The sequence below is a fragment of the Lutra lutra genome, chromosome 1 (assembly GCF_902655055.1).
Source record: "Lutra lutra chromosome 1, mLutLut1.2, whole genome shotgun sequence".
NCBI classification, from domain to species: domain Eukaryota; kingdom Metazoa; phylum Chordata; class Mammalia; order Carnivora; family Mustelidae; genus Lutra; species Lutra lutra.
The window spans coordinates 69,543,502-69,570,387 of NC_062278.1; the positions used below are offsets into that span (position 1 = coordinate 69,543,502).

At 39.1% G+C, this 26,886-nt stretch overlaps 1 protein-coding gene across 8 annotated transcripts in view; it reads right to left on the reverse strand.

Moving 5' to 3' along the window:
* Nucleotides 1-26,886, reverse strand: part of TFDP2 (transcription factor Dp-2) — a 202,032-nt gene that overhangs the window by 31,284 nt on the left and 143,862 nt on the right. For 7 of the 8 annotated variants that reach the window (XM_047726713.1, XM_047726703.1, XM_047726683.1 and 4 more), the window contains 6 exons: nucleotides 20,647-20,809; nucleotides 14,755-14,901; nucleotides 10,881-10,949; nucleotides 8,835-8,986; nucleotides 4,711-4,877; nucleotides 99-204 (listed from right to left, as the gene is read on the reverse strand). In XM_047726713.1, the coding sequence (XP_047582669.1) occupies nucleotides 99-204; nucleotides 4,711-4,877; nucleotides 8,835-8,986; nucleotides 10,881-10,949; nucleotides 14,755-14,901; nucleotides 20,647-20,809 (804 nt within the window). The remainder of the gene's footprint in view (nucleotides 1-98; nucleotides 205-4,710; nucleotides 4,878-8,834; nucleotides 8,987-10,880; nucleotides 10,950-14,754; nucleotides 14,902-20,646; nucleotides 20,810-26,886) is intronic. The other variant, XM_047726692.1, reaches the window with a different exon arrangement.

The window sequence follows — 26,886 nt, forward strand, 5'->3', positions numbered from 1 at the left end:
GTTCCAGAAAGACCTGTGCTGGTAGTGACCCCTGGCTCTTCCCACGGAGGTGCTCAGGGCTTCACCGCTTCTCTTCCTAACCCAGAAAAAATACGTACCTTGATTGTGACAAGGTGGCACCAGTGGTCAGGTCTAAATTTGAAACTGATTGAGTAGAGTTCAAAAGTAGTCCTTGATTTAACCAGGAAGGTCCTGTGGAGATATCTGTAGGGAGAAACAAAAACAGAAGATATTGGTTCACTGCAAGTTGAAGGAAGCATGGATGAGGAAGGGCACAAGCCTGATCTAAATTACAGCTGGGTGAGGGGCGTCTGAGGGGCTCAATCGGTGAAGCGGCTGCCTTTGGCTCAGGTTGTGATCACAGGGTCCTGGGACGGAGCCCCGCATCAGGCTCTTTGTTCAGCGGAAGCCTGCTGCCCCCTCCCTCCACTGCCCCCCGGCTTGTGTGCTCTCTGTGTGCACTCTCTCAAATAAATAAATAAATAAATAAATAGCTTAAAAAAAAAATCACAGTTAGGTAAATCTCCTGCTCTGGGGATAATCCACATTTCTTCAGCTTGGAAAAGGAAATCTCTAGGACATAAGAGTAGGAAAAAAAATATGGGAAGGCAGACTACAGTGAGGAAGAATTCTAATTAAACCAATCACAGACTCCCACTCTTTTTTCTAATTAAGATCTTGAGAGACAGCTGAGAGTCCAGTGATTGCTGCACTATTCTTGGACACCTGCTGTCCTCACCACCAAAGATTCTGACTGGTGTTTTAAAAGCTAAAGCCAGGGGGCACCTGGGTGGCTCAGTGGGTTAAGGCCTCTGCCTTCGGCTCAGGTCATGATCCCAGGGTCTTGGGATCGAGCCCCACATCGGGCTCTCTGCTCTGCGGGGAGCCTGCTTCCTCCTCTCTCTCTCTCTGCCTGCCTCTCTACCTACTTGTGATCTCTGTCTGTCGAATAAATAAATAAAATCTTTATTAAAAAAAAAAAAGCTGAAGCCAGGAGTGGGTAAAAAGAAAGTGAAATCAGAAACAGGTAAGGACAGGTGTGCCTGAGTGGGTCACTTAGTTAAGCGTCTGACTGACTCTTGATTTCAGTTTAGGCTGTGATCTCAGGGTTGAGATGGAGCCCTGCATTAGGCTCCATGCTGGGCATGGTGCCTGCTTTGGTTTCTCTCTCTCCCTCTCCCCCTCCCCACCTTCTGGGGGGAAAAAAAAAACAAGAAACAGGTAAGGAGGTTAGACACATTTTTTTTTTTTTTAAGATTTTATTTATTTATTTGACAGAGAGATCACAAGCAGGCAGAGAGGCAGGCAGAGAGAGAGGAGGAAGCAGGCTCCCCGCTGAGCAGAGAGCCCGACATGGGGCTCGATCCCAGGACTCTGAGATCATGACCTGAGCCGAAGGCAGCGGCCTAACCTACTGAGCCACCCAGGCGCCCCGGTTAGACACATTTTTACTAAAACTCCCACTGCACCATCTTTTCATGTGCTCCCTAAAGAACTCAGTGCTATTACTCATCAAAGATACATTCTTTTCCCTGGTATCCTTTGCTCTGTAACTCAAACCAACCCTTATTTTAAAAGGTCATATGCAGTCACATTTCTAATGAAGGTGAGATAGGCATTACTGTTTTAGTCTGCATAAAATATTTTGGGTGTATAACCTTGTAATCTTATTTTCTATGCATATATCATATTTCTCCAATCATAACCCTAATAAATTATTATAATTTTATTAGTTTCATACTGGTCTCGTCTAGAATTTAGCTCAAAGAAGACAGTGAGTGGAACATGTAAGATTTAAATGTTACTGAATGAATGAGTATAGTCTCTTTCACATTAAGTTTACAAAAGAGGTGAAAAAAATGATAGAAATGTATTCCTAAAAAGAAATTCTTTGACTTGCATTACAAAATAAGACCATATACATACTCAGAAACTGCAATTTAGTAATGAGCCTTTATTACAGCTAATCAAAATAGTTTTGTAATTACTGTGCCAAAAAAAAAGGAACCCCAAAAACCCCCCAGAACTATATGTACTAGGATTAAATACTCTGCTATTGGTACTGTCTGACCAAGTGAGAAGCTTCCTATGTAGAAAAAAAGGAAACTAAATGATTTCATTAATTTTAGAATGGCCTTGTGAACCCTTTTTTTATAGGCTAGCTAAGACAGCTGCGGAAAAAAAGAACTTCAATTCTAAGAAGAATAGCAGACTTTAACTACATTAAGTAAGAACAAGCCTGTGCAAGATGAAATTAAAGCCAGAATCCTGTGGTGAATATTAATTAGTATATATGGAAACTTCCTGTCAGAACACAGCTATTTAGTTGTTTGTGAGTGTGACACAGTAAATTTTCCTTTTCACAATGGCTTTGAAAAGCCTACATTTCTTTCGCATTATCATAAGATCCACACAATAGTTCTCACAATCTAACTCGAGAGCCATTCTGTCCCTTTGCACACTAAAGGCACAAATTTCTTCTTTTAAAGTAACCAGAAAGTCTATGTCCCAGCCTGCAAATGAGGTCACAAAGAGATCAAAACCATAAAGCCTGCCTGATTGCCCTGAGCCTTTTCACTGAGAATAAGCTAAAATAAAGTTCTGGTGATTTATTGAGTAAGCCCTTTATTCAGCCCCTGCTGGACTGCCACTATGCCTGCGCTGCTAAGAAAACAGAGGGCCTGCTCGGGGACAGAGTGGGAAGAAGGGAGCATGGGGGGCGAAGGGAGGGGGCAAGCTGGCTAAAGGACAAGAAGGGGTCACACCTGCAGCAGGTGGATGGTGCCAGTTTAAGAACCAAATCCAACAGAAACCAAATCTCAATTAATAAACTTGTGTTTTGACCAGAGGGTCAAAACCATAGAGCAAAATAAAATAAGGACGAGGGGCACCTGGCTGGCTCACTGGCAGAACATGAAACTTGATCTCTGGGTTGTAGTCCCCAAGGTGGGTGTAGAGATTACTTAAAAAAAAAAAAAAAGAACTACCGCTTTGCTCATATTTGATTTATTATACCTTAGAACTAATAGTACAGTGCCTTCAGAAAGTGATGTGAAATTCTAGGTGGTGATATTTATAAATCAAGGAAACTGGTAAAAGCAAAGGCAAAAGCATTATTTATGCCTCCAAATTATATGTACAGAATATACACAGTCTTGGGAAATGAGACAATCATAAAGATTTCTGAATCAGAAAAAAAAAGTCTGAATTAAACAACATGCAAAACATACTGTCTTTGTTTTCAAGTGTACTCAGTATATTCTTAAAAATCACAATAAAAAGACAACCTGATGCAAAAATGTGCAAAGGATCTGAATAGATATCTCTGCAAGGAAGATCTACAAGTGACCAATAAGCACACAAAAAGACGCTTAGCACACTAGTCATTAGGAAAATGCAAAATAAAACCACAGTAAAATACTACCTCGCATCTACAAGAATAGGTTATAATAAAAAGGATGGACAGTAATAATTACTGAGAAGGATGTGGACAACCCAGAACCCTTATACACTTCTGGTAGGGTTGTAAAATGGTACAAATGCTTTTGGAGAATAGTTGGGCAGTTGCTCAAAATGTGAAATATAGAGTTGCCATTTGACCAAGAAATTGCACTACTAGGTATAGAACCGGAAGTGACAATTTAGGATCACACGGAAACATGTACAAGAATGTTTATAGCAGCATCATTCGTAATAGCCCCGAAGTAGAAACAATCCAAATGTCTACCAACTAATGAATGGGTAGATGAAATGTGCTATTATTCATACGATGGCAATAAAAAGGGATGAAGTACCGGCGCTACGGCATGGATGAACCTTGAAAACCTCATGCTAAGTGAAAGACGTCTGTCACAAAGGCTGCTAGTGCACGATTCCATCTACAGGAAATGTCCGGAATGGACAAATCCAGTGACAAAGCAGATTACTGGTTGCCTAGGGCTGGGAGGAATGGGAGAAGGAGTGACTGCTAATGTGTATGGGGTTTCTTTCTGAAATGATAAAAATAAAAATGTTGTAGAATTAGTGATGATTGCACAACCTTATGAATATACTAAGTCCCACTGAAGTGTACATACCATAAAATGGTGAATTTTATGGTATGTGAATGAAATCTTAATTAAAAAAAATGAGGATGCCATTTCACATCCACCTGATTTGGGAAAAATAGAATTATTTCCATCCTGCAGGTGAGAATGTAACTTGTGAAATCAAATTAAAAAGCTCTGGCTTTATCATAAGTGAAGCTGCAGCCGCCCCCACTGGGGACCCATCTGTCTCATGCCACACACCGGCACGTGAGGCACTACGGTATCATCACAGAAATGTTCAAAGTAGCACTGTTTTTCATATTAAGAAACTGGAAACAAAACTCAAAGGTTCATCATCAGTAAAATGAATAAATAGTGATATAATCATATAATGGAGTTCTATACAGTGGTAAAAATGTATGAATTACAGCTACATTAAATCATGTGGATGAATGAAAAGATTATGTTGAGTGGAAAAACCCATTATCACTAAAGAATGTATCACTCACTAGGAGTCCTTTTATATAAAGGTCAGCAATAAGTAAAATGAAACAAGAAACTGTTCCCAGTTTACTATATTTGTGTTTGTATCTCTAAAGAAAAGCAAGCAATGATAAGTAAGAAATTCAAGGGAATGGTCACATTTAAAGGAGACAGAATGGGAAAGCATTCGTTAACATACCTGTGATATAACCTTCTAAGGCCTTTGGCACCAGTGATTTAGCAAGTTTCAGATCCTCCAGAGAGCATTTGCCTGACTCCAGGCCAAAGGACATTCCCATCCGCTTCAGTACTTCTATGTCATCATGGATCTCAAAGGTGTTGTCAAAATTAAAAAGATATTCAAACCTGCATCAGAAAACAAAGTTAGTACGGGACTTCAGTGGGATAGGGGAGGGCTGCGTAGTGTGGTACTCTGTACATTACATAAAAGAATGAGGGCCTACGTTCAGCTGTAGTACTGGAAACAGCTACTGTCATTCCGCTGTGTTCAGGGGAATGACATCTCAAATAAGCCACTTTCCCAATTAAAACAGTTTTCCTATGACAGACAATAGGAGTCCATAAACTTCAGCCCTCATTAAGCTGTTACAAACAGGGGACAACTTTGGTGTAAAGCCAATACTTTTCAAGCTTTGTCACAAAAGTCAAATTATTAAGAAAGCCTTTTCAGTTTAATATATGACAACCCTACTCTGAGTTGGCCTATTAGGTTTGAGGAAAAAAACCCCATTTTGGATGCTTGCTTAATGTTCCTGAATCAAGTGTTAACTAAAGCATACTTTAGATAAGCAATAAATGCATGACTTTTCACAAATGAACCAAAACTCAAATCCTGTCTTAAGAGCCTAAGAAGTGAAACAACTTAAGGAAAAAGTGCCACATAAATATATAGAACATTTCCAAATGTTCTTGAAAAATACCAAATCAGGGATGCCTGAGTGGCTCAGTCAGTTAAGTGGCTGCCTTCAGCTCAGGTTATGATCCCAGAGTCCTGGGATGGAGTCCAGCATCTGGCCCTTTGCTCAGCAGGGAGTCTGCTTCTCCTTCTATCTGCCGCTCCCCTTGCTTGTGCTCTCTCTCTCTCTAGCGAATAAAGAAAACCTTAAAAAAGAAAAGTACCAAATCAGGATGCCCAGTACACCCCAAAAAAGGTGAATATAGGGGCGCCTGGGTGGCTTAGTCATTAAGCATATGCCTTTGGCTCAGGTCATGATCCCAAGGTCCTGGGCTCAAGCCCTGCATCGGGCTCCCTGCTCAGTGGGGAGCCAGCTTCTCCTTCTCCCTCTGCCTGCCACACTGCCTACTTGTGCTCTCTCTCTCTCTGCCAAATAAATAAAATCTGAAGAAAAAAAAAAAGTAAATATAGGAAAGCATAGTCTTTTTGACTCCTAGGCTAGGCCCTGGGGCACCTTCACACCCACAGGCCTCAGCCCTATGGGGACGGAGTGCACTGAATATTCTGGCACAGTGGTGCATTTGTTTATGTTGTCATGAAATTCTTACTAAAGTCATGAGAAGGTAAAATTATTCATGCTAGATCTTACATCAGGGTGAAGATTATAATTTAAAGTGAAATGCCAAGTTTAAATAATCTGAAGTATATAAATCTGAATAAAGGATATTATAAATTTTCAGGAAAAAAAAAATGCCTGTCACAGGGATGATTCCTGGCATATGTTAAAAGCAGACGGTTCTGTAAATTTAATCCCCATTGTGAAAAAGCCTCCAGGCTAATTAAGGGGAAAAGATTGCATCACCAAAGTAACTGAAAGACAAGGCTTTAGGACCTACCTTGCAACAAGCTTGTACAAGCTGCTCATAGCCTCTTTCCCTTCACTCAGAGGAGGGCCGGAAAGGGCATGAGTCAGTAAACCACTGAGGGAAGGAAACCTCACCAGGCCCCAGCCTGGGATGAACAGAATCCATAATTCCCTTAGGTCAATGGTTCCCAGATTCTCTTGCTACTCTTTTTTAGACTTAGAACATTAAGTGATGAAGAGAATTTAATAATCCCTTAGAAAACAAGAGGCTAACTGGAGAGAGAAACTAGAATTCTAAGTTTGTTTCTCCTGAAAGTATGTTCAAAATTCTATAGGATTCTCAGTTTTATGAGAATATATGTTAACAGTCCCTACAGATGTAGGTTTTTGAGAAGATTTTGCAACTGTGTGAATAATAATACAGACACATACCATTACTGACCACAGGGCTGGGTCCTTTAAGAACTGATCTATAACTTTTGAAAACCAGCAAGTTAAATACTGAAATTCTCACTTTTGTAGGAGGAAACAACCAGATCTCAGAAAGGTTAAGACACTATGTTGCTAGCAGACAGAATGAAAAATGGATCTTCTGACTTCATACCATTTTCCCTTGTGTCTATAGTCTTAATTATCAAACACTTTTGAAATCCCTGCTGTTTTTCTTTGGGCACCTTCTTATTTAAGTGACCCAGAATCTCTGTATGCAATCAAGATAAACAGGGGAAGCAACACGGCCTGAGACAACAGTGGGAAAAACAAGGGAAGGCAAAGCCCAAGGGCAATGCTGTAGCTCCAAGGAGACCAGAAGTCCTAGTCTCCCGGACAGGCTTGGATTATGCCTGTGGGACTGATGTAATTACTGGGCCTCTTTCGCTTTCAAATGAATCCCAATTTGGTCAATAGATTATATGCTGACTCCTTGTAACAGCAGCTATATTTATAAAGTGCTTGCCTTGGGTCAGACCCTTTAAAGACATCATGGTATTTAAGCCTCACAAGGCTAGGATGTGATAGAGGCCTTGGAATCATCCCCTTTTGTTCTTTAGAAAGCTGCTCTGAAGCAGCTAAATGGGGGAGTCACAATCCACACTTGGGTCTGTCTCACTCCACAACCCTACTTCCTTAACTATCTCAGGACACAGGTCATGGCCTGAAGACTACTACTGTTCTCATGAAGGGTAAAGTTACAAATTACAAATTAATTACAAATTATAATTAATTCTTAGCAGTATCTTTAAAACTGCTACTTTTCACTTGCTATGATAAATATCATCATCAACTTTAGTTAAAATGTAAAAAAATCTCGGTGGTAATGTAAATTGGTACAGCCACCATGGAAAACAGTATGGCGGCTCCTCAAAAACAAACAAACAAACAAACAAACAAACTACCATGTAATTCAGCAATCTCACTTGTGGGTATCTATCTGAAGGAAACAGAATCACAATTTCACAAAGAAAACTGCACCCCCGTGTTCACTGCAGCATTTTTTACAATAGCCAAGATAGAGAAACAACCTGACTGTCCACTGAAATATGAATGGATAAAGAAAATGTGGTATAGGTGTGTGCACACATGTTTGTGCTTAAATGGAATATTTGGCCATAAAAAAGAAGGAAATTCTGACATTTGCAACAGCATGGGTGGACCTTGAGGGCATTATGCTAACTGAAATATATCAAATACTGTATGATTTCACTTATATGTAGAATCTAAAAAAAAATGAACTCATAGATGCAGAGAACAGACTAGTGGTTGCCAGAGGTGGAGGTGTTGAAGGTTATCAAAAGGTATAAACTTCTGGGACGCCTGGGTGGCTCAATTGGTTAAGTGGCTGCCTTCGGCTCAGGTCATGATCCCAGCGTCCTGGGATCGAGTCCCGCATCGGCCTCTTGCTCAGCGGGGAGCCTGCTTCTCCCTCTGCCTCTGCCTACCACTCTGTCTGCCTGTGCTCATGCTCGCTCCCTCTCTCTCTCTCTAACAAATAAATAAATAAAATCTTTAAAAAAAAAAAAAAGGTATAAACTTCTAGTTATAAAATAAACAAGAAAAAAAGTAAGCAGAGAATGCATCTAGCATTTTCCTGTCCATTCATTAATAAAGAGAAGCATACTCAATTCAGATAGAGCAAAACAAACAATTGCCTTAATGCCACATGCTAACCTAAAATATTTCCACACTAAACCATGGAAGTGAATCACCAGTGAGTCCACCTTGTCCCAGGCTCTCACTGATGGTCTACTTTAAGGCAGTTACTTGCCCAGGGTTACCACATACATGTACATACACGTGCACCTTGGCCAGGGTCTAGGGCCACAATGCATATAGGACAGGCAGTGCAATGCCAGGCACAAGATAGGGGCTGAGAGGGTGAGTGATGAAGAATGCACTAGTAGATGGCAGCACTCCATGTCTGCACCCCAGGGAGGTCAGCCTCAGAGGGCTCGGATAATGAAGAACACCCTTCTTTATGCTGTGAATGATAGGAATGTGTTCCCGGGAGGCCAGCCCTACAGGCCTCCCCTAGTTCTCCACTCACTTGTCACTGGAGATGCTGCAATCTATGACTGTTTTTCTGCTTGTATTGATGATTATAAATGGCAGCTGAATGGTGGAGTTCAGAGCTGGAGGACCCTGGTTCTGCTGTTCATTTTGCCGATTTCTCTGAACCAGGTTTTTGAAAGCGATTTGCTGTAATGATCAAGAAAAAGAATATGGTCATTTAATGTGGATAAGTGAGTTGGGAAATTTAGGACTTAAAAAAAAAAAACCACAGTATACATTGTACAAAGATAAGCAGAGGAAAAAATATTCAACTTCCCTTAATGAAGGCTATCTAGGGGTATGAACATCCCCCCTGCACGAGGGTGATCATGCCCAGCACCGTTCTTTCTGATAAACAGGTAACTACAGGCATACTGATAAACAAGTTTTCTTAGTAACATTATGCCAAGAATCAGGCTCCAAAATGTTCCATGAGGATCCTTGAGGAAATCCGAGAAAGGCTTGGCACAGAGGTGAGGGAGTGTGAGCTAGTGGGAAACCCTGTGGGGACAGGAACAGCAGGGGCAGGGGAGGGGAGCTTGGAAGGAAGTGAGAGCACGGATCAGAAGCCAGCGCCTGGCAGGCCAGGTTGCAGAAGGCAGAATTCCACAGGGAGGAGCACAGGAAAAAACCATCAGCTTTCAAATTCTTCTAAGTGTTTTGTTTTATAAGCTGCAGAATACTCTTCAAACAAAACCTTATTTGGAAATCCAGTATGAAAAGTACATAAAATGCTTGCTCTAGCACTAGTTCCTCAGGTAGGTCCTGCAGAGTTCGGAGTGAAAGCAGACACAGAACACAGCAAGGAAGAAAGTGGCGGCCTACTCAGGGCGGAACATCACCTTTGGAGCTTGTGTTTGGGCAATCTCTGCTCTATCTGCTGCTACTTCTCTGCCCCTGGTCTACTTCCTTTCCTACTTCCTTCTCAGATCATACGGAGCTCTCTGCAAGGGCTAAATGCTCTTCTCTTGCTGCTGTGATTTACATATGAAGGTGAAATAAACAAAGAGAAGCATCTAGAAAGTGAAAAACAAAAATGTGGAATATTTAAGAATACCTAACCTATTCTGTCCATTAGACAAAGGGAGTGTTTTGGGAAAACACTGCTACAGTATTTGGTAACTTAATTGTTACCTTTATTTCTGAAAAGTGGACTCACCTAAAAAATTAAATAGGATCTAACATTGTGAAATTAAAGTGGATTTTATGAGTGGTTGAAAGCTTTTCATATAAAGACAATTTGCTGATTAAAAAATAAAAAAGCATAAAGACCCTCTGGGCTCATTTTAAAAAGTGATTTTGATTGCACTGAAAATGACCCCAGTGTACTGCTCAAAGTGAATTTTTACAGCAACTACAACTACCAAAAATAAAAAAAAAATAATTAAAAAAAAAAGGCCATGTGATTTTACCTCAATGATTTTATACACTGGCTCTATTATATTTGAAAAACCATCCAAATTCCAGGCAATTATCCAAAACAGTATAAATATAGGGATCCTTATTACACTATAAAAGCTAATTTTCTTAAAAAGAAGTGCATTTTAACTTTTGGTATTTCTACAAAGTTTATTGAATCATTCATTACATATTGTTCTGTTATTTACAGATAATAAGCTATTACAGGTGGATCTGATCATTTTACTCCAAGTGCCTGAAGTTTAATGAGCCTTACTTCTTGATATTCCAAATTAGGGCTAAAATAAACAAACACGAAAGGACTTCTGACAGTTTCTGTTCAGAGTAAGAATAAGTGTCAGAAGTAATGCATAATATAAATCATGCACAGGGTAGGTGACCTGTCATGGGGCCATGATGATGGTGAGAGACAATCATCGTAAAGGCAGACCATGTGGATGGTGGTGAGCTCAGACCATGTGGATGGTGGTGAGCTCAGATGTGGAGGAGGCCGCCCTAGTGCGGTCCCATCAGACACTACTCAAAAGGCAACCAAAGGAGAAAACACCAATGCTAAAAGCAAATAAATAGAGTAGCAGAATACAGGTACCGAAAAGAATGAAAAACATCCCAGCTTCTTTACCTGCAGGAGAAGTTCTTGCAGCTGGGCCCGCTTCTGCTTTATCCGTTCTATCCTCCTCTGCTTCTCTATCTTTAAAACACAGGTTACAAAATAACATGAACATATGGAGAGTATAAAGTATTGCTCGCTTTTTTTTTTTTTAAGATTTTATTTATTTATTTGACAGAGAGAGATCACAAGTAGACGGAGAGGCAGGCAGAGAGAGAGAGAGAGGGAAGCAGGCTCCCCGCTGAGCAGAGAGCCTGATGCGGGACTCGATCCCAGGACCCCGAGATCATGACCTGAGCTGAAGGCAGTGGCTCAACCCACTGAGCCACCCAGGCGCCCTATTGCTCACTTTCCAGGTCCCCATTCTCAGATATCAAGAATTTTCCTTAGGGGTGCTTGGGTGGCTCAGTCCATTAAGTGTTCAATTCTTGACTTTAGCTCAGGTCATGATCTTAAGAGCCCGCATTGGGCTCTGCACTCAGTGCGAAGTCTGCTTGGAATTCTCTCCTTCTCCATATCCTTCGGCCCCTCCCCCAGCTCATGCTCTGTGTTCTCTCTCTAAAATAAATAAATCAATCTTAAAAAAGGAATTTTCCTTAAAATTCAATCCATTTTAACAACCAATATCAATAAAGGCATATCACACCTTTTTGGGGAGCAGGGGTTGGGGTATGCAAGTAGGCATGATAGCAGAATTGTGGTAACTCTTATTATTAATGAAACCCATCCACTTAATAAATACTTGATATGCAGTACTTGTTGCTATTTTCAAATTCTAATCAAAGTAATAGCTAACACTTAATGAATACTTACTCTGTGTGCCAGCAACTCAACTAAGCACTTTATACACACATTATCTTTTTTTCCCTCCCTACACACATTATCTTAAGGCATCTTCCTAAGACCCTAGGAGGTGAGAACTGTTGTTACCCATTTTCCATGTAAGGAAATGGAGGCATATAGGGTTAAGTAACGGCCCAAGGTCACACAGCCAGTGAAGGGCAAGAGTCAGGATTTGAACCTAAGCCATCTGGTTCCAGAGACCTTACTATTAATTACTTTCTTATATTACCCCCAACCCAAAGAATGCAGTAAGATCTCATTTAAGATTTCAGCTTAGGGACGCCTGGGTGGCTCAGCTGGTTAAGCAGCTGCCTTCGGCTCAGGTCATGATCCCAGCGTCCTGGAATCGAGTCCCACATCGGGCTCCTTGCTCATCAGGGAGCCTGCTTCTCCCTCTGCCTCTGCCTGCCATTCTGTCTGCCTGTGCTTGCTCTCTCTCCCTCTCTCTCTAACAAATAAATAAATAAATAAATCTTAAAAAAAAAAAAAAGATTTCAGTTTAACTGACTTTTAAATAGGCATACCTCCTAATACAGAGAGCCTACATATTCAATACACAATTTCTACTTGTAGAGTAAGGAACATGCTTATGGGACAAATTTCCCAGCTTCACACAACTATTATTTAATAGTTAACTTAATAACTAAATAGTTAGTAGGGTCTGAATTTCCTTATACATGAGTTCCTCACTGTGTCTTTGGGCAAAAGTGAGTAACATCAAACATGACATTTTTCTTGTCAACTCTAACAGTGTTTCTTATTTGCTCCCCATCTACTCCAGTCTGCACCAAGAGTTTCTTCTCATTTTTCATCTAACCACTAAAGCACTTTCATCTTAAATTACTTAAGATTCACTAGAAAAGGGGCACCTGGGTGGCTCAGTGGATTAAGGCCTCTGCCTTCGGCTCAGGTCATGATCCCAAGACCCTGGAATCGAGCCCCACATGGGGCTCTCTGCTCGGCAGGGAGCCTGCTTCCCTTCCTCTCTCTCTGCCTGCCTCTCTGCCTGCTTGTGATCTCTGTCAAATAAAAAAAAAAAAAAAAAAAAATTCACTAGAAAAATCTATGTGGCTTTCTAAATTTGAAAAGAGTTTCCTCCCTGTATCTGCAGCTGTGACAGGCCAGTCCCCTACCTGTCCCTCATACCCCCATTTAACACCAAGCCAAGTTGTATCAATTCTACCTGTAAAACACCTCTCCAACCTTATGACACTGACTTAACTCAGACCATCTCCTCTGGAAGGCCCCCTGCCCTAAACCACTGGGCAAACGCCTACACCTCCCTCATCACTGAGCTCAAGGAATTGTTTCTTTTCTTGGTAAAGCCCTCCTTCATCTCCCTTTCCAGAGCATCTGTATATATGTCTTTCACAGAAATAATTGACCACAGTTTTGGTAACTTCTTTTACATTTTTCCTTTCCTCAATTAGAATGAAAGCTCTTGGGGTCAGAGATTCTGTCTTGTATAATCTTTGGATACACACACAGTAACTGCTAATAGATTTCTGCTTGTTGAGGCTTTGTTATCAGCTTACTATTACTGGTAATAAAAATGATCCTCGGGATACCTGGGTGGCTCACTAAGTTAAGTGTCTGCCTTTAGCTCAGATCACAATCTCAGAGTCCTGGGATCGAGTCCCAAATTTGGCTCCTTGCTCAGCAGGGAGCCTGGTTCTCCCTCTGCCTGCCACTTTCTCTCTCTGACAAATAAATAAAATCTTTAAAAAAAAATTAGAGAAAAAACTTAAAAAAACAAATCCTCAAATTCTACTCTATCAGGAGAAAAGGAGGTCATTTCCATGGTAGCATATGAATAACATTCTATAACCATTTTTTTTTGTTCAAAGATTTTATTTATTTGAGAGAGAGAGCATGAGTGGAGGGGAGGGGGCAGAGGCAGAAGCAGACCCTCCCCACTAAGTAGGGAGCCCAACGTGGGACCTCAATCTCAGGATCCTGGGATCAAGACCTGAGCTGAAGGCAAATGCTTAACTGACTGAGCCACTCAGGCACCCCAACATTCTACAGCTCCTGATGAATGTCTGATTTCTCCCTCCATCCACAAGGGCAGTAATATCAAATAAGTTTTGATTTGCTGAGGGGAAAAAGGACTAATAAAAACATGAAATCAACCATATTTATTGCCAGAAACTATATTTAACCTCAGTGTATTCCATTTATGGCCATGAGAGTACAATTATGTCAAATCAATTTAAAACCAGTAGGTCAGGGCACATGCTCATATAGGAAAGATTTTCTATAATGATTAAAGTTAATGGAATAAAAAATGTTTTTGCATATAGCATCCCAAAATCATGTACACTGAACATTCTATTCTTTCTGATAAAGACACAGATGAAATACCATTCTGTTGCCACTGATGCGAGAATCAAGGACAAAAGTTTAAACACTAAAAGTAAACAGCCAGTTTGATTTTTTTTTTTTATCCATACAGCAATCATTTCATCAAATAACATATTATTTCTATTCATGAGTTGTCAAAAATTTATTATTAGAGTGTTCACAATTAAACTAGAATAAAATACCTTTTCTAAGAAATGTCTATGTCTCTCATTAGTCAACTAAATACCTTTCTAAATCTCCTTCCAGTTCTAAAATTCAACAAAGAGTCTGACAAAAAAAAATAGTATACATGAATAATTAGAAATATTTTAATATTATATGTATTCCTAAATTAAAATGCCTCTTATAGAGGTGCCAGGTTGGCTGAGTCCGCTAAGTGTCTGCCTTCGGGCTCAGGTCATGATGTCAGGCTCTTGGGATGGAACCCTGTGTCAGGCTCCCTGCTCAGTGGGGAGTCTACTTCTCCCTCTCCCTCTGCCACTCCTCCTGCTCTCTAATAAATAATTATAAATATATAAATATATATATAAATATATAAAATATATAAATAAATAAATAAATAAATAATATAAATATATAAATATATAAATAATTAAAATCTTTAAAAATAAAATAAAATAAAATGCCTCTTATGTAAAATAGAACAAACTACTATCTAAAAACAGATTTTTCCACTTACCTCAAGATTTTGACATTCCTGAGCAGAATTGGTAGGCAGGCCAATCCACTTGATTTCTTTTTTTTCCTTTGAAATTATGTTCATTGCCATTAACACATTTAAAGCATCATAAACTCTTCTCCTAATATTCTTCTGGTCATAAGCCTGCTAAAAAATACTTTTAATGAGTGATAAATTTCAAGGCTTAAGATACAGTCACAGGATATTAGGATATTTAATTAATATTATTATTATAATATCTTAGGAGTGTTTAAAGAATTCTATACCCAGTGAAAATATCCTTCAAAAGAAAGGATGAGATAAAGATACTTTCAAACAATCTAAAACATAAAACATTCTAAAAAATAAAGATTACATTAGCAACAGATCTAAATGAAAAAATATTAAAGGGCATTCTTCAGATAGAAGAAAGATGGATGGGATACAAGGTAGAAGTTTGGAGATGTAGGATGGAATGAAGACCAACATGAAAGACAAATATGTGGGTATATTTCAAATAACACTCACTTTATAAAATAATAATGTCTTGTGGAGTCAAGAATATATATAGAACTAACATAAGTGACAACAGTATATATCAGAAAGGGGTAATGGAGGTATTAATTAAAGTGGGCTAAAACCCTGCATTGTCTGGGAGGATATTATAAGACTTTTAAAAGTCAAGGATGCATGTTTTAGTTAGGTAAAACAGTGCTTTTCAAGTATGTGGTCCAAGGACTAGTGCTGATCTGAAAACTGTTAATGTTTCTACAATGAAAATAGGGAACTTGCACCAAAATGTCACCACACAGATCACTAAAGCACATTGTTTATTTCAGCTGATTTTTTTTTAAGCAAGATTTTTCTCAATGAAGGAGACTGTGTTAACTTAGATTGTGGAAAGAAAAAAAACCCGCATTTTATTGTGGACAAGCAGTTCCTATGAAAAATCCAATCAACCAAATGCCGTGATAATAATGGATGGTCGAGAAAACTGAATACAGAAACTAAACCTGAAGGGAGAAACTGACGTTACAGAAGTGAATGTAAATATTAGAAATCCTGACCCTATAGAAATAATGATAATATAGTAAAAAATATCAGGAGACAAACCGAAGCAGGCCTGCTGAGTGAGGTTCTCTTTGATATTTAAAGGGGCACGGGATCCAAAGCAGATGAAATATTCAAACAGATGAAGTACATTAATAATAAAGGTTTTGGCACAAAATATTTATTTAAAGTCATAACGACAACTATAATAATATTATTCTTTTAACAACTACCACGAATATATTCAATCTGAATTTGTGCTGAACAGGAATGATGGGAGATGCAAGTAAATACAAGCATATTAATTTTTTTCCTTCATAACCAACAGATACTGGTTTTATAGGTGACAACAAACAAAGGAAACAAAATAATGAAGTTATTTAAAGTTATAAAGATAACCAATTAAAGAACTAAAAGAACAAACCTTCCAATTTATTAAAAAAAAAAAAAAATCCCCCACACAGCAGGGAATAGGAAGAAAAACCCCCCAAACTTGTATCCAGGGATGGGGTTGGAGGTGGTTAGTAAAAATGTATGTTAGATGAAGAAATGTACTAAGAAATGCCTCAGTACAGAGACATCTGAAATGAAAACTGGAAGGGAGAGAGAAACCGTATGGCTCCTTAGCAGAGATTCACACAAAGGAAATAGTGAGTTTAACAGCCTGATAAGGAACATATCTGGCATATTCACTCCAAAACAAAAAAACAAAAAAACCCCACCAGTCTCATTCATGATCATCAGTGTGAAACTCCTACTAAATTTTCAGGAAACTATACAGAATTTGATTAAATTCAATATCCATTTCTGATATTTTTAATTAAGAAAAATGAAAGAAATGTTCATTTAAAAAGATCAAATTATGGTTGCTATCATTTCAAAATATAATCTTTATCATAAGGTGGCTAGAGTGTAGTAACAGGGAGAGTGCATAGCAGGAGACGAGACTGGAGAGGTAATGGTGGGCCAGGTCATATGGAGACTTGTGGAACATTTTTGAGAACTTCCACTTTCACTCAGAATCAAAATGTTACGTACCTTCTCTACAGTTGCCAGAGAAAAGAATGACACACAAGAAAAAACTCAAAGCAACCCCCCAAAATATAAATAATTCAACTCACGATCTCTGATCACAGCTAATGAAAAACTCAGTAAAAAGTAAAAACCCAGGGGCGCCTGGGTGGCTCAGCGGGTTAAGGCCTCTGCCTTCGGCTCAGGTCATGATCCCAGGGTCCTGGGATCGAGCCCCACATCGGGCTCTCTGCTCAGCAGGGAGCCTGCTTCCCTTCCTCTCTCAGCCTGCCTCTCTGCCTACCTGTGATCTCTGTCTGTCAAATAAATAAATAAAATCTTTAAAAAAAAAAAAAAAGTAAAAACCCAGAAAAACAAACAAAAATCCCTATCATCAGGAACTATAAAAACTCTAATGCCATTCTTAGGTCAGAGAGGAAATGAAAACCAAAGTTGCAGAATATTTAAAGAATAACATTATATCAGAATCAATGGAAAATGGCTAAAGCAGTGAACGAGAGGAAAAGTTGTAACTATGAAGATTTTAATTACTAAACAAAATAAAAGTAAAGTATACATCATAGTCTATAGAATAGAAAAATAACAGAAGTAACTTCAGGAAAGAGAATATTAAATGAAGATAAAAGGGGTGCCCGATTATAGCAGCAATGTCTACAATAGCCAAACTATGGAAAGAACCTAGATGTCCATCTACAGACAAATGGATAAAGATGTGGTATATATACACAATGGAATACTATGCAGCCATCAAAAGAAATGAAATCTTGCCATTTGCGACGACGTGGATGGAACTAGAGGGTATCATGCTTAGCGAAATAAGTCAATCGGAGAAAGACAACTATCATATGATCTCCCTGATATGAGGGAGAGGAGATGCAACATGGGGGGTTGAGGGGGTAGGAGAAGAGTAAATGAAACAAGATGGGATTGGGAGGGAGACAAACCATAAGTGACTCTTAATCTCACAAAACAAACTGAGGGTTGATGGGGGGAGGGGGTTGGGAGAGGGGGTGGGGTTATGGATATTGGGGAGGGTATGTGCTATGGTGAGTGTTGTGAAGTGTGTAAACCTGGCGATTCGCAGACCTGTACCCCTGGGGATAAAAATATATGTTTATAAAGCTGTAAAAAAAAAAAAAAAAAGAAAAGAAAAGAAAAAAGAAAGGATGAATACCCAAGTTTTGTAGCAACATGGACGGGACTGGAAGAGATTATGCTGAGTGAAATAAGTCAAGCAGAGAGAGTCAATTATCATATGGTTTCACTTATTTGTGGAGCATAACAAATAGCATGGAGGACAAGGGGAGATGGAGAGGAGAAGGGAGTTGAGGGAAATTGGAAGGGGAGGTGGACCATGAGAGACTATGGACTCTGAAAAACAATCTGAGAATTTTGAAGGGGTGGGGGGTGGGAGGTTGGGGGCACCAGGTGGTGGGTATTGTAGAGGGCACGGATTGCATGGAGCACTGGATGTGGTGCAAAAATAATGAATACTGTTATGCTGAAAAAATAAAAAAATTAAAAAAAAAAAAAAAGGGGGGGGTGCCCGAGTGGCTCGGTTGGTAAAGCATCTGCCTTCGGCTCAGATCATGATCCCAGGGTTCTGGGAATGTGCCCCACATTGCGGGGAGCCTGCTTCTCCCCTCCCTCTGCTTGGGTGCTCCTGCTCTCTGTCAAATAAATAAATAAATAAAAATTTTAAAGAAAAATGAAGATTAAAAAAAGAAATTAACTGCAAAACAGGAGGGTCAACATAGATCTAAGAAATGGTTGAGAAAAATTGCAAATAATTTTGAGAACAGGTATGAAATGGAGGATTTTCTAAGAAAACATAAAATACCAAACTGACTCTAAGGGAGACAGAAATTCTAAACAGACTAATTACCAAAGAAAAAATGGAGAATACTATTTAAGCTTTACCCCCCACCAAATTGACAGGCCTAGATGGTGTCACAGGTGATTTCTATAACATGTCAGGGAAGAGAAATATACAACCCATGCTATTTAACCTGTAATGGAGTAAAGAGGAATAAGGAGGAAAAAAGCCTCTAAATTTTAAAAAACCAGCATTAACACTGCAAATCAAAACTGCAAAGATGGTAAAAAAAAAAAAAAAAAAAATCCCACCAATCTCATTTGTGTCAGTGTAAAACTCCTCAGTTTTCAGGAAAGTATACAGAATTGATTAAATTCAGTATCCATTTCTGATTTTTTTTTTAGTTAAGAAAGAAACTGGGATTGAGCCCTACATCGGGCTCTCTGCTCAGCAGGGAGCCTGCTTCCTCCTCTCTCTCTGCCTGCCTCTCTGCCTACTTGTGATCTCTGTCTGTCAAATAAATAAATAAAATCTTTAAAAAAAAAAATCAAATTATGGTTGCTATCATCTCAAAAATAAAACCTTTGTCATAATTAAGGTTGGAAGACTATAACTATTTCCACTAAGGTCAAGAACTGTTATAAAAATTATTGTGGGGGAAAAAAAGAATTGTGGAGTACATATAATATGATTACGTTTAAATAAAATGCAAATTGACTTATAATGATAAAAAGCAGATCAAAGGTTGCCTAGGGATAGAGGGAGAGGGAGGGACAGATTACAAAAGGGGAAAGAACCTTCTGGAAGTGACAGAACTGTTCTTTATTGCTCTCTAAAATAAATAAATAAAATCTTTAAAAAATAAAAAAGGAAATAAATTTTATCATGTATATGCATAAGGAATTTGGGGGATGATACTTAAGAATCTCAAGAATAGTGAATATACCTTTGGGGAAACAGATTAAGGTCTTGGTAAGGAGATATTGTGGGGCACATGAGTGGCTCAGTCAGTTAAACATTTGCCTTTGACTCAGGTCATCATCTCAGGGTCCTGGGATTGAGCCCCAGGTCAGGCTCCCTGCTTAGCGAGAAGCGTGCTTCTCCCTCTTACTCTGTAGCTACCCCTGCTTGTGCTCTCTCAAATAAAAATAAATAAGTAAAATCTTTAAAAAGAAAAAGAGAGAGGTTTTTTATTATATACTCTTTGGTAAAACTGAATTTTTTAGACACATTCATACATTATTTTTCAATTAAAAACAAGATAAATTTTTCAAATTGACTTAGATATAGAAGAAACATTAATGAATTCAGAAACACATCCCAAGTCATTCAAATATAAAAAGTATGTTTAAGAAAAGTATATTCCTGGGCACTCAGGTGGCTGAGCCAGTTAAGCGTCTGCCTTCGGCTCACGTCATCATCTCAAGGTCTTAGGATGGAGCCCTGAGTTAGCTCCCTGCTCTGCAGGGAGTCTGCTTCTCCCTCTCCCTCCCTCTCTTTCAAATAAATAAAATCTTTTTTTTTTTTTTAAAGATTTTATTTATTTATTTGACAGGGAGAGAGAGATCACAAGTAGGCAGAGAGGCAGGCAGAAAGAGGGGGAAGCAGGCTCACTGCTGAGCAGAGAGCCCGATGCGGGGCTGGATCCCAGGACCCTGAGATCATGACCTGAGCCGAAGGCAGAGGCTTAACCCACTGAGCCACCCAGGCGCACCTCAAATAAATAAAATCTTAAAAAAAAAAACAAAAACAGTATGTTCCTTTTGTAGCCCCAAAAAGTAGATTTTTAAAAATATTTGTTAATCTTTATGTTTAAATATATAATAAAAGAACGCTTTCAAAAACAAAACTAACAAAAACTCAACAACAAAAGAATTCCCCAATCGGTAATATGAAACCCTCAGGTAAAGGAGTCGGGGATTCCCCAGCTTGTCTGAGTCCTTAAAAAATGACAGTCAACCCAGAGATATACTATTTTGTCGTTCCAGTCAAAGTCACGTGCATGATGTACCTACCGAATCAGCGGCCAAATGGTTATTTGAATTGGTGAACTCTGATACCAGCTCATCAGCCACTTCATTATATGACGTTGTACCTTTCCGCTGAACTTTCTCACACACTTTCATGGAAAAATGTCTCAAGCCTTTTCCATTTTTATCTCCTTTTTTGCTTCGTTTACTAAAAGAGAAAAAAGTACATATTTATATACTAGACTTCCTTTATAAAACTAATGGGAGAATATAGTAACTTGATTCCTGCTTTAAGTGGTAAATTTTAAATTGAATTCGAATGAAGAAATGTTTTGAACTTAATTTTTGCCTTAAAGCAAAATAAAGTATGAAGTTGAGTGTTTTCTATACACATCATTCATTTATTCAATAAATATTTACTGACCAGTTACTTACTATTATGTGCCAGGTACTATTCTATATACTGGGAATAAATCCATGAGAAAACCAGACAAAAACACTGCCCTGGTAGTTACATATTTACCTTTTTTGTATTCTGTGTGTGCCACAGTTCTGTTTCACGTAAAATTAAAAGTACCACTATTGGGCACCTGGGTGGCTCAGTTGGTTAAGCAACTGCCTTCGGCTCAGGTCATGATCCGGGACTCCTGGGATCGAGTCCCACATCGGACTCCCTGCTCTGCGGGGAGTCTGCTTCTCCCGCTGATCTCTCTCTCCTCTCATGCTCTCTCTCTCTCTCAAATAAATAAATAAAATCATTAAAAAAAAAAAAAAAGTACCACTATTCTCAGTTTCATTTATCTACTCAAATTTCAAACAGAGGTCATTGGTATTAATAAAAGATCTAAGTCTTCAATTATTTTAACTTTGGTTAATGCTTAGTCCTAAACTCTGATAACTTACTACATTTTCAGGGGTTCAATTTAGTTCTACCAATTTCTGAGTGCCAACTATATGCCAAGAACTGCAGTAGGGACTAGAATACAAAAATGACAACTGAGGCAAAATCCTTTCCCTTAGTATGAATCTCGTTGTGGGGTGGGGGGGAAGACAGTGGAGAACAAATCAGACCTTTAAGGACAGACAGTTCCAATGGAGTAAGGTTAAGTGCCAAGACAGAGTTATTTACAAGTTCATGGGAACTGAGAAGAGGGACATCTTATCTAACCTAGAGGAGAAAGATTTGCTAGAATAAGAGCCAAGTGAAAACAATCAACAAAATGAAAAGGCAACCTATGGAATGGGAGAAAATATTTACAAACCCTTTATCTGACAGGGGGTTAATAGCCAAAATAGCTAAGGAGCTCCAACAACTCATTAACAAAAAACCCCCAAATAACCCAATTAAAAATAGGCAAAAGTCATAGACAGAAGTTTCTCCAAAGAGAACAAACAAATGGCCAACAGGTGTATGAAAAGGTGCTCAACATCACTAATCATTAGAGAAATGTAAATCAAAACCACAATGAGGTATTACCTCACATCTGTTAGGATGGCTATTAAAAAACAAAACAAAACAAACAAGATAAGCACTGGTGAAAATGTGGAGAAATTAGAACCCTGGTACACTGCTGGTGGGAATGGAAAATGGCACAGTCGCTATGAAAAAAGTATGGAGGTTCTCAAAATATTTAAAATAGAATTTCCAGGGGTGCCTGGGTGGCTCAGTGGGTTGGGTCTCTGCCTTTGGCTCAGGTCATGATCTCAGGGTCCTGGGATTGAGCCCCACGTCGGGCTCTCTGCTTAGTGGGGAGCCTGCTCCCCTCTGCCGCCGCCTGCCTCTCTGCCTACTTGTGATCTCTCTCTCTGTGTCAAATAAATAAATAAAATCTTTTAAAACAAACAAACAAACAAACAAACAAATAAAATAGAATTTCCATATGGTCCAGTGATCCCGTTTCTGGATATATATCCGAAAGAACTGAAATCAGGATCTCAAAGAGGTATCTGCACTCTCGTGTTCATTGAGCATTATTCACAATAGCCAAGAAATGGAACTAACCTAATGTCCATAGGCAGATAAAAGGATTTAAAAATGTGGATATAGGGGCACCTGGGTGGCTCAGTGGGTTAAGCCGCTGCCTTCGGCTCAGGTCATGATCTCAGGGTCCTGGGATCGAGCCCCACATCGGGCTCTCTGCTTGGCAGGCAGCCTGCTTCCTCCTCTCTCTCTCTGCCTGTCTCTCTGCCTACTTATGATCTCTCTCTGTCAAATAAATAAATAAAATCTTAAAAAAAAATGTGGATATACATACAATGGAATATTATTTGGCCCTAAAAGAGAATGAAATCCTGCCATATGTGACAACATGGATGAAGCTGGAGGACGTTATAGCCAATCTCAGAAGGACAAATAATGCATATCTCACTTATATAAGGTATGTAAAACAGTCAAACACATAGAAGCAAAGAGTAGAATGATGCTTGCCAGGGCCCGGAGGGAAAGGGAAAACAAGGAATTGCTCAACACGTTCAATGAAGTTTCAGTTATGCAAGAAGAGCAAGTTCTAGATATCTGCTGTACAACATAGTACGTATGGTTAATGATAATGTACACTTAAAAAAGTTGTTGGGGGTAAATCTCGTAAGTGTTTTCACCGCCACCACCACCAAAAGAGAACTGTCAAGTGAAGGAAGTTAGTAAGGGCAACTAGGAACACTCTCCCTGCTTGTGTTCCCTCTCTCATTGTGTCTCTGTCAAATAAATAAATAAAATCTTTTTTTTAAAAGATTTTATTTATTTATTTGACAGAGAGAGAGAGAGATCACAAGTAGGCAGAGAGGCAGGCAGAGAGAGAGGGAGAAGCAGGCTCCCCGCCGAGCAGAGAGCCCAATGTGGGGCTCGCTCCCAGAACCCTGGGATCATGACCTGAGCAGAGGCTTAACCCACTGAGCCACCCAGGTGCCCCAATAAATAAAATCTTTAAAAAAAAAATCATTTACACATTCTACTGTTTTATATACATTAAAAACAGACTAAATGTACTTTTTAAAAGAATGAAGGACAGATACCTACTTTCTTTTTTAAATTTTTATTTATATCTATTTATTTATTTTTAAGGATTTTACTTATCCATTTGAGAGAGAGTGTGAGAGACAGCATGAGAAGGGAGAAGGTCAGAGGGAGAAGCAGACTCCCTGGAGCTGGGAGCCTGATGCAGGACTCAATCCTGGGACTCTCGGGATCATGACTTGCGCTGAAGGCAGTCACTCAACCAACTGAGCCACCCAGGCACCCTAGATATCTTTCTTTTTCCGCACATTCCCAAAGAATCACCTGTGGTCACAGACTACTACTACTATTACCACCAACTACTACTACTGAAATACTGGGAAGCCACTAAAGGTAACATGATAAAATTGTCAGTCAGGCAGAGATTCTGGCTGCAAAGTAGAAAATGCCATTTATGAGGGGACAAAAGCAGAGACCAAATGAGAGGTAAGCCTAGGAAGAAATATCGACTCTTGAAATTGGGGCAACTAGATAAGTAGGGTTGAATAAGAAGAGATGGATTTGTGTAAATTTTAAAGATGAACATTTATTTTTATCTTTACTAAGTGACTGGTTGATACGAATGTTAAGAAAGAGGGAAGTGAGAGAACGACTCTTAGAAAGGGGGTCATTTATTGAGATCCAGGAGACAGGAACACAGTCATGAGCTGCATTTTAAGCCTCCTCATCCACATGATCCAATACCTAGGTATGATCCACATGTAGCTATCGAGCACATGAAATCTGGGAAGCCTAAATTAAGATGACTTCACTGAATTTCCAAGACTTGTATGAGAAATGAATGTTAAATACCTCATGGATATTTTTTACAGTAATTACATGTTGAAATATATTTTAGATATATTAGATTAAATAAGATATAAAAATTAATTTCAGGGGCGCCTGGCTGGCTCAGTTGGTAGAGCACGCCGACTCTTGATCTTGCAATGGGAAAGTGAGCCCCGTTCTAGGTGAGATTACTTAAAAATAAAATCTAAAAAATAAAAACAAATGTGAAATTAATTTTAAAACTGGCTATTAGAAAATTAAAAATTACATGTGCCTTGCATTACATTTTTTTTGGTCAGCAATAATATTGAGTTTAACATGTCAGTGGAATAGCCCAAGAGGTATAATCAATAGATAATCAAAGATGTAAGTCTCACTTTTAAGTGAGCTTATAGGACAGGTCACTTCCAAACTCATCAGCATGTGTACCCATGCCAACCTTCTTCCTAGAAGTCTTAGAGGATGAGGTATCCCTCTTTGTTATTAAATGTAACTTCCTTTTTATTTTATTTTTTAAAAAGATTATTTATTTATTTATTTGACAGAGATCATGAATAGGCAGAGAGGCAGGCAGACAGAGAAGGGAAGCAGGGTCCCCGCTGAGCAGAGAGCCCGATGTGGGGCTTGATCCCAGGACCCCGAGATCATGACCTGAGCCGAAGGCAGAAGCTTCAACCCACTGAGCCACCCAGGCACTCCTAACTTCCTCTTTTAAGGTAACAGCTTTATTGAAATATAATTCACACACCGTAAGCTCTATTTTTTAAAGTATACAATTCAGCAGCAACCATCACCACAATCTAATTTCTTCACCCTAAAGAGAAACCCTGCACCCACTGACAATCATGCCTCATTCTCCCAGACCCTCTTCCTTCTTTTTCTCCTCTCTCTCTCTCCTTTCTTTCTTCTTCACTTCTCCCTCTCTCCTTTCCTCCCTCCCTTTAAGCAGGTTTCACGCTCAGTGTGATACTCAGTGTGGGGCCTTAACTCATGACCCTGAGATCAAGACCTGAGCTGAGATCAAGAGTTGGATGCTCAACTGACTGAGCCACCCAGGCGCCCCCAGAGTCAACTTTTCAACCTGAAAATTTCACTCCAGTGCTTCTATTTCTGTATTATTTGCTCTCCTTGAGCTGTTCTATCCAGTGTTTTGTTTTTAATATATAACTTTATTTTGAAACTGGAATCTGATCCAGACTCTAGATCCAATTTACCACAATAAAGGAAATAGCAAGGACAGAATAACACATTAAACTATACTACAGGGATTCAATAAGCAAATTCTTTAGGCTTTTCCTTTAGGATATATAATGTGGTTTCTTCAACTCAAAATTGTAGTGGGAATAAAGGAGGGAGGGAGGGAAAAAGAGAGTGAAGGGGGAAAATAATAACAGAAGGGGAATCTACAGATTTTCTAAGACATATAAATTTATTTAAATCCTGATTCAAATAAAACACACACACACAGACGCGCATGTGCGCACCAGTTATGGGGGAGTCAGGGAAAACAGCAATAGCAGCAGAGTTTTCAAACTCTCCAAATCCCCACATAAAAACAGAACAACTATAGGGGCGCCTGGGTGGCTCAGTGGGTTGAGCCTCTGCCTTCAGCTCAGGTCATGATCTCAGTTCTGGGATCGAGTCCCGTATCGGACTCTCTGCTCAAGGGGGAGCCTGCTTCCTCCTCTCTCTCTCTCTGCTTGCCTCTCTGCCTACTTGTGATCTCTCTCTGTCAAATAAATAAATAAAATCTTAAAAAAAAAAACAAAACAAAAAAAACAGAACAACTAGAGAGCAAAAACCAAAACGCTATGACTACATTTACAACAAAACCAGATGACAAGGTATCTTCTTCAACAAGCCCCAGAATACAAACCACCAATACCCAAAAAGTCTGCACAATAAAGAAATCCTCAGTGGGGCTGCACCTAATGGAACTCAGAACAGGATAATCCCAAAATAGCCATCAAGAATTTGCCAGAAAGCATAACAGGTCAATTTGAGAGCATCAGTTGAAACAAGGAGATTTACCCTCTTCAATACCAGCTGAGTGCAAGGACCACAACAAGGTTCCAATGATCCCGTCTGTAGGACTCCCACAACTGATATTCAAGAGAAAAATGACAAATACTGAAGGTAGACAAAGTATCTACGGACAGTAAGAGTATCTGAAGAAGAAAACCAAAGCAAGAAAACAGAATACTAAATGCTAAATTCAAGAATATGTTCAGAAATAAAAGAAGAAAAGAATGTCAACCCAGAATGACTAGTACCAAAACATTCTGGCAAAATTCCAAATTTCAAAGAAAAAGAATCCTTTATGCATCTAGAAGAAAAGAGTATCAGTTTTTTTTTTTAATAGCAAGGCATTATGCTAGAAGAAATAAATGTATTTAGGAAATTGAGAGAAAGTATGAACCAAGGACTTTTGTATCCAGTGAAACTGACTTAATTCAAATATAAAAGGCGCAAAACCCAGGGATTATTATTCCTATAAGCTCCTT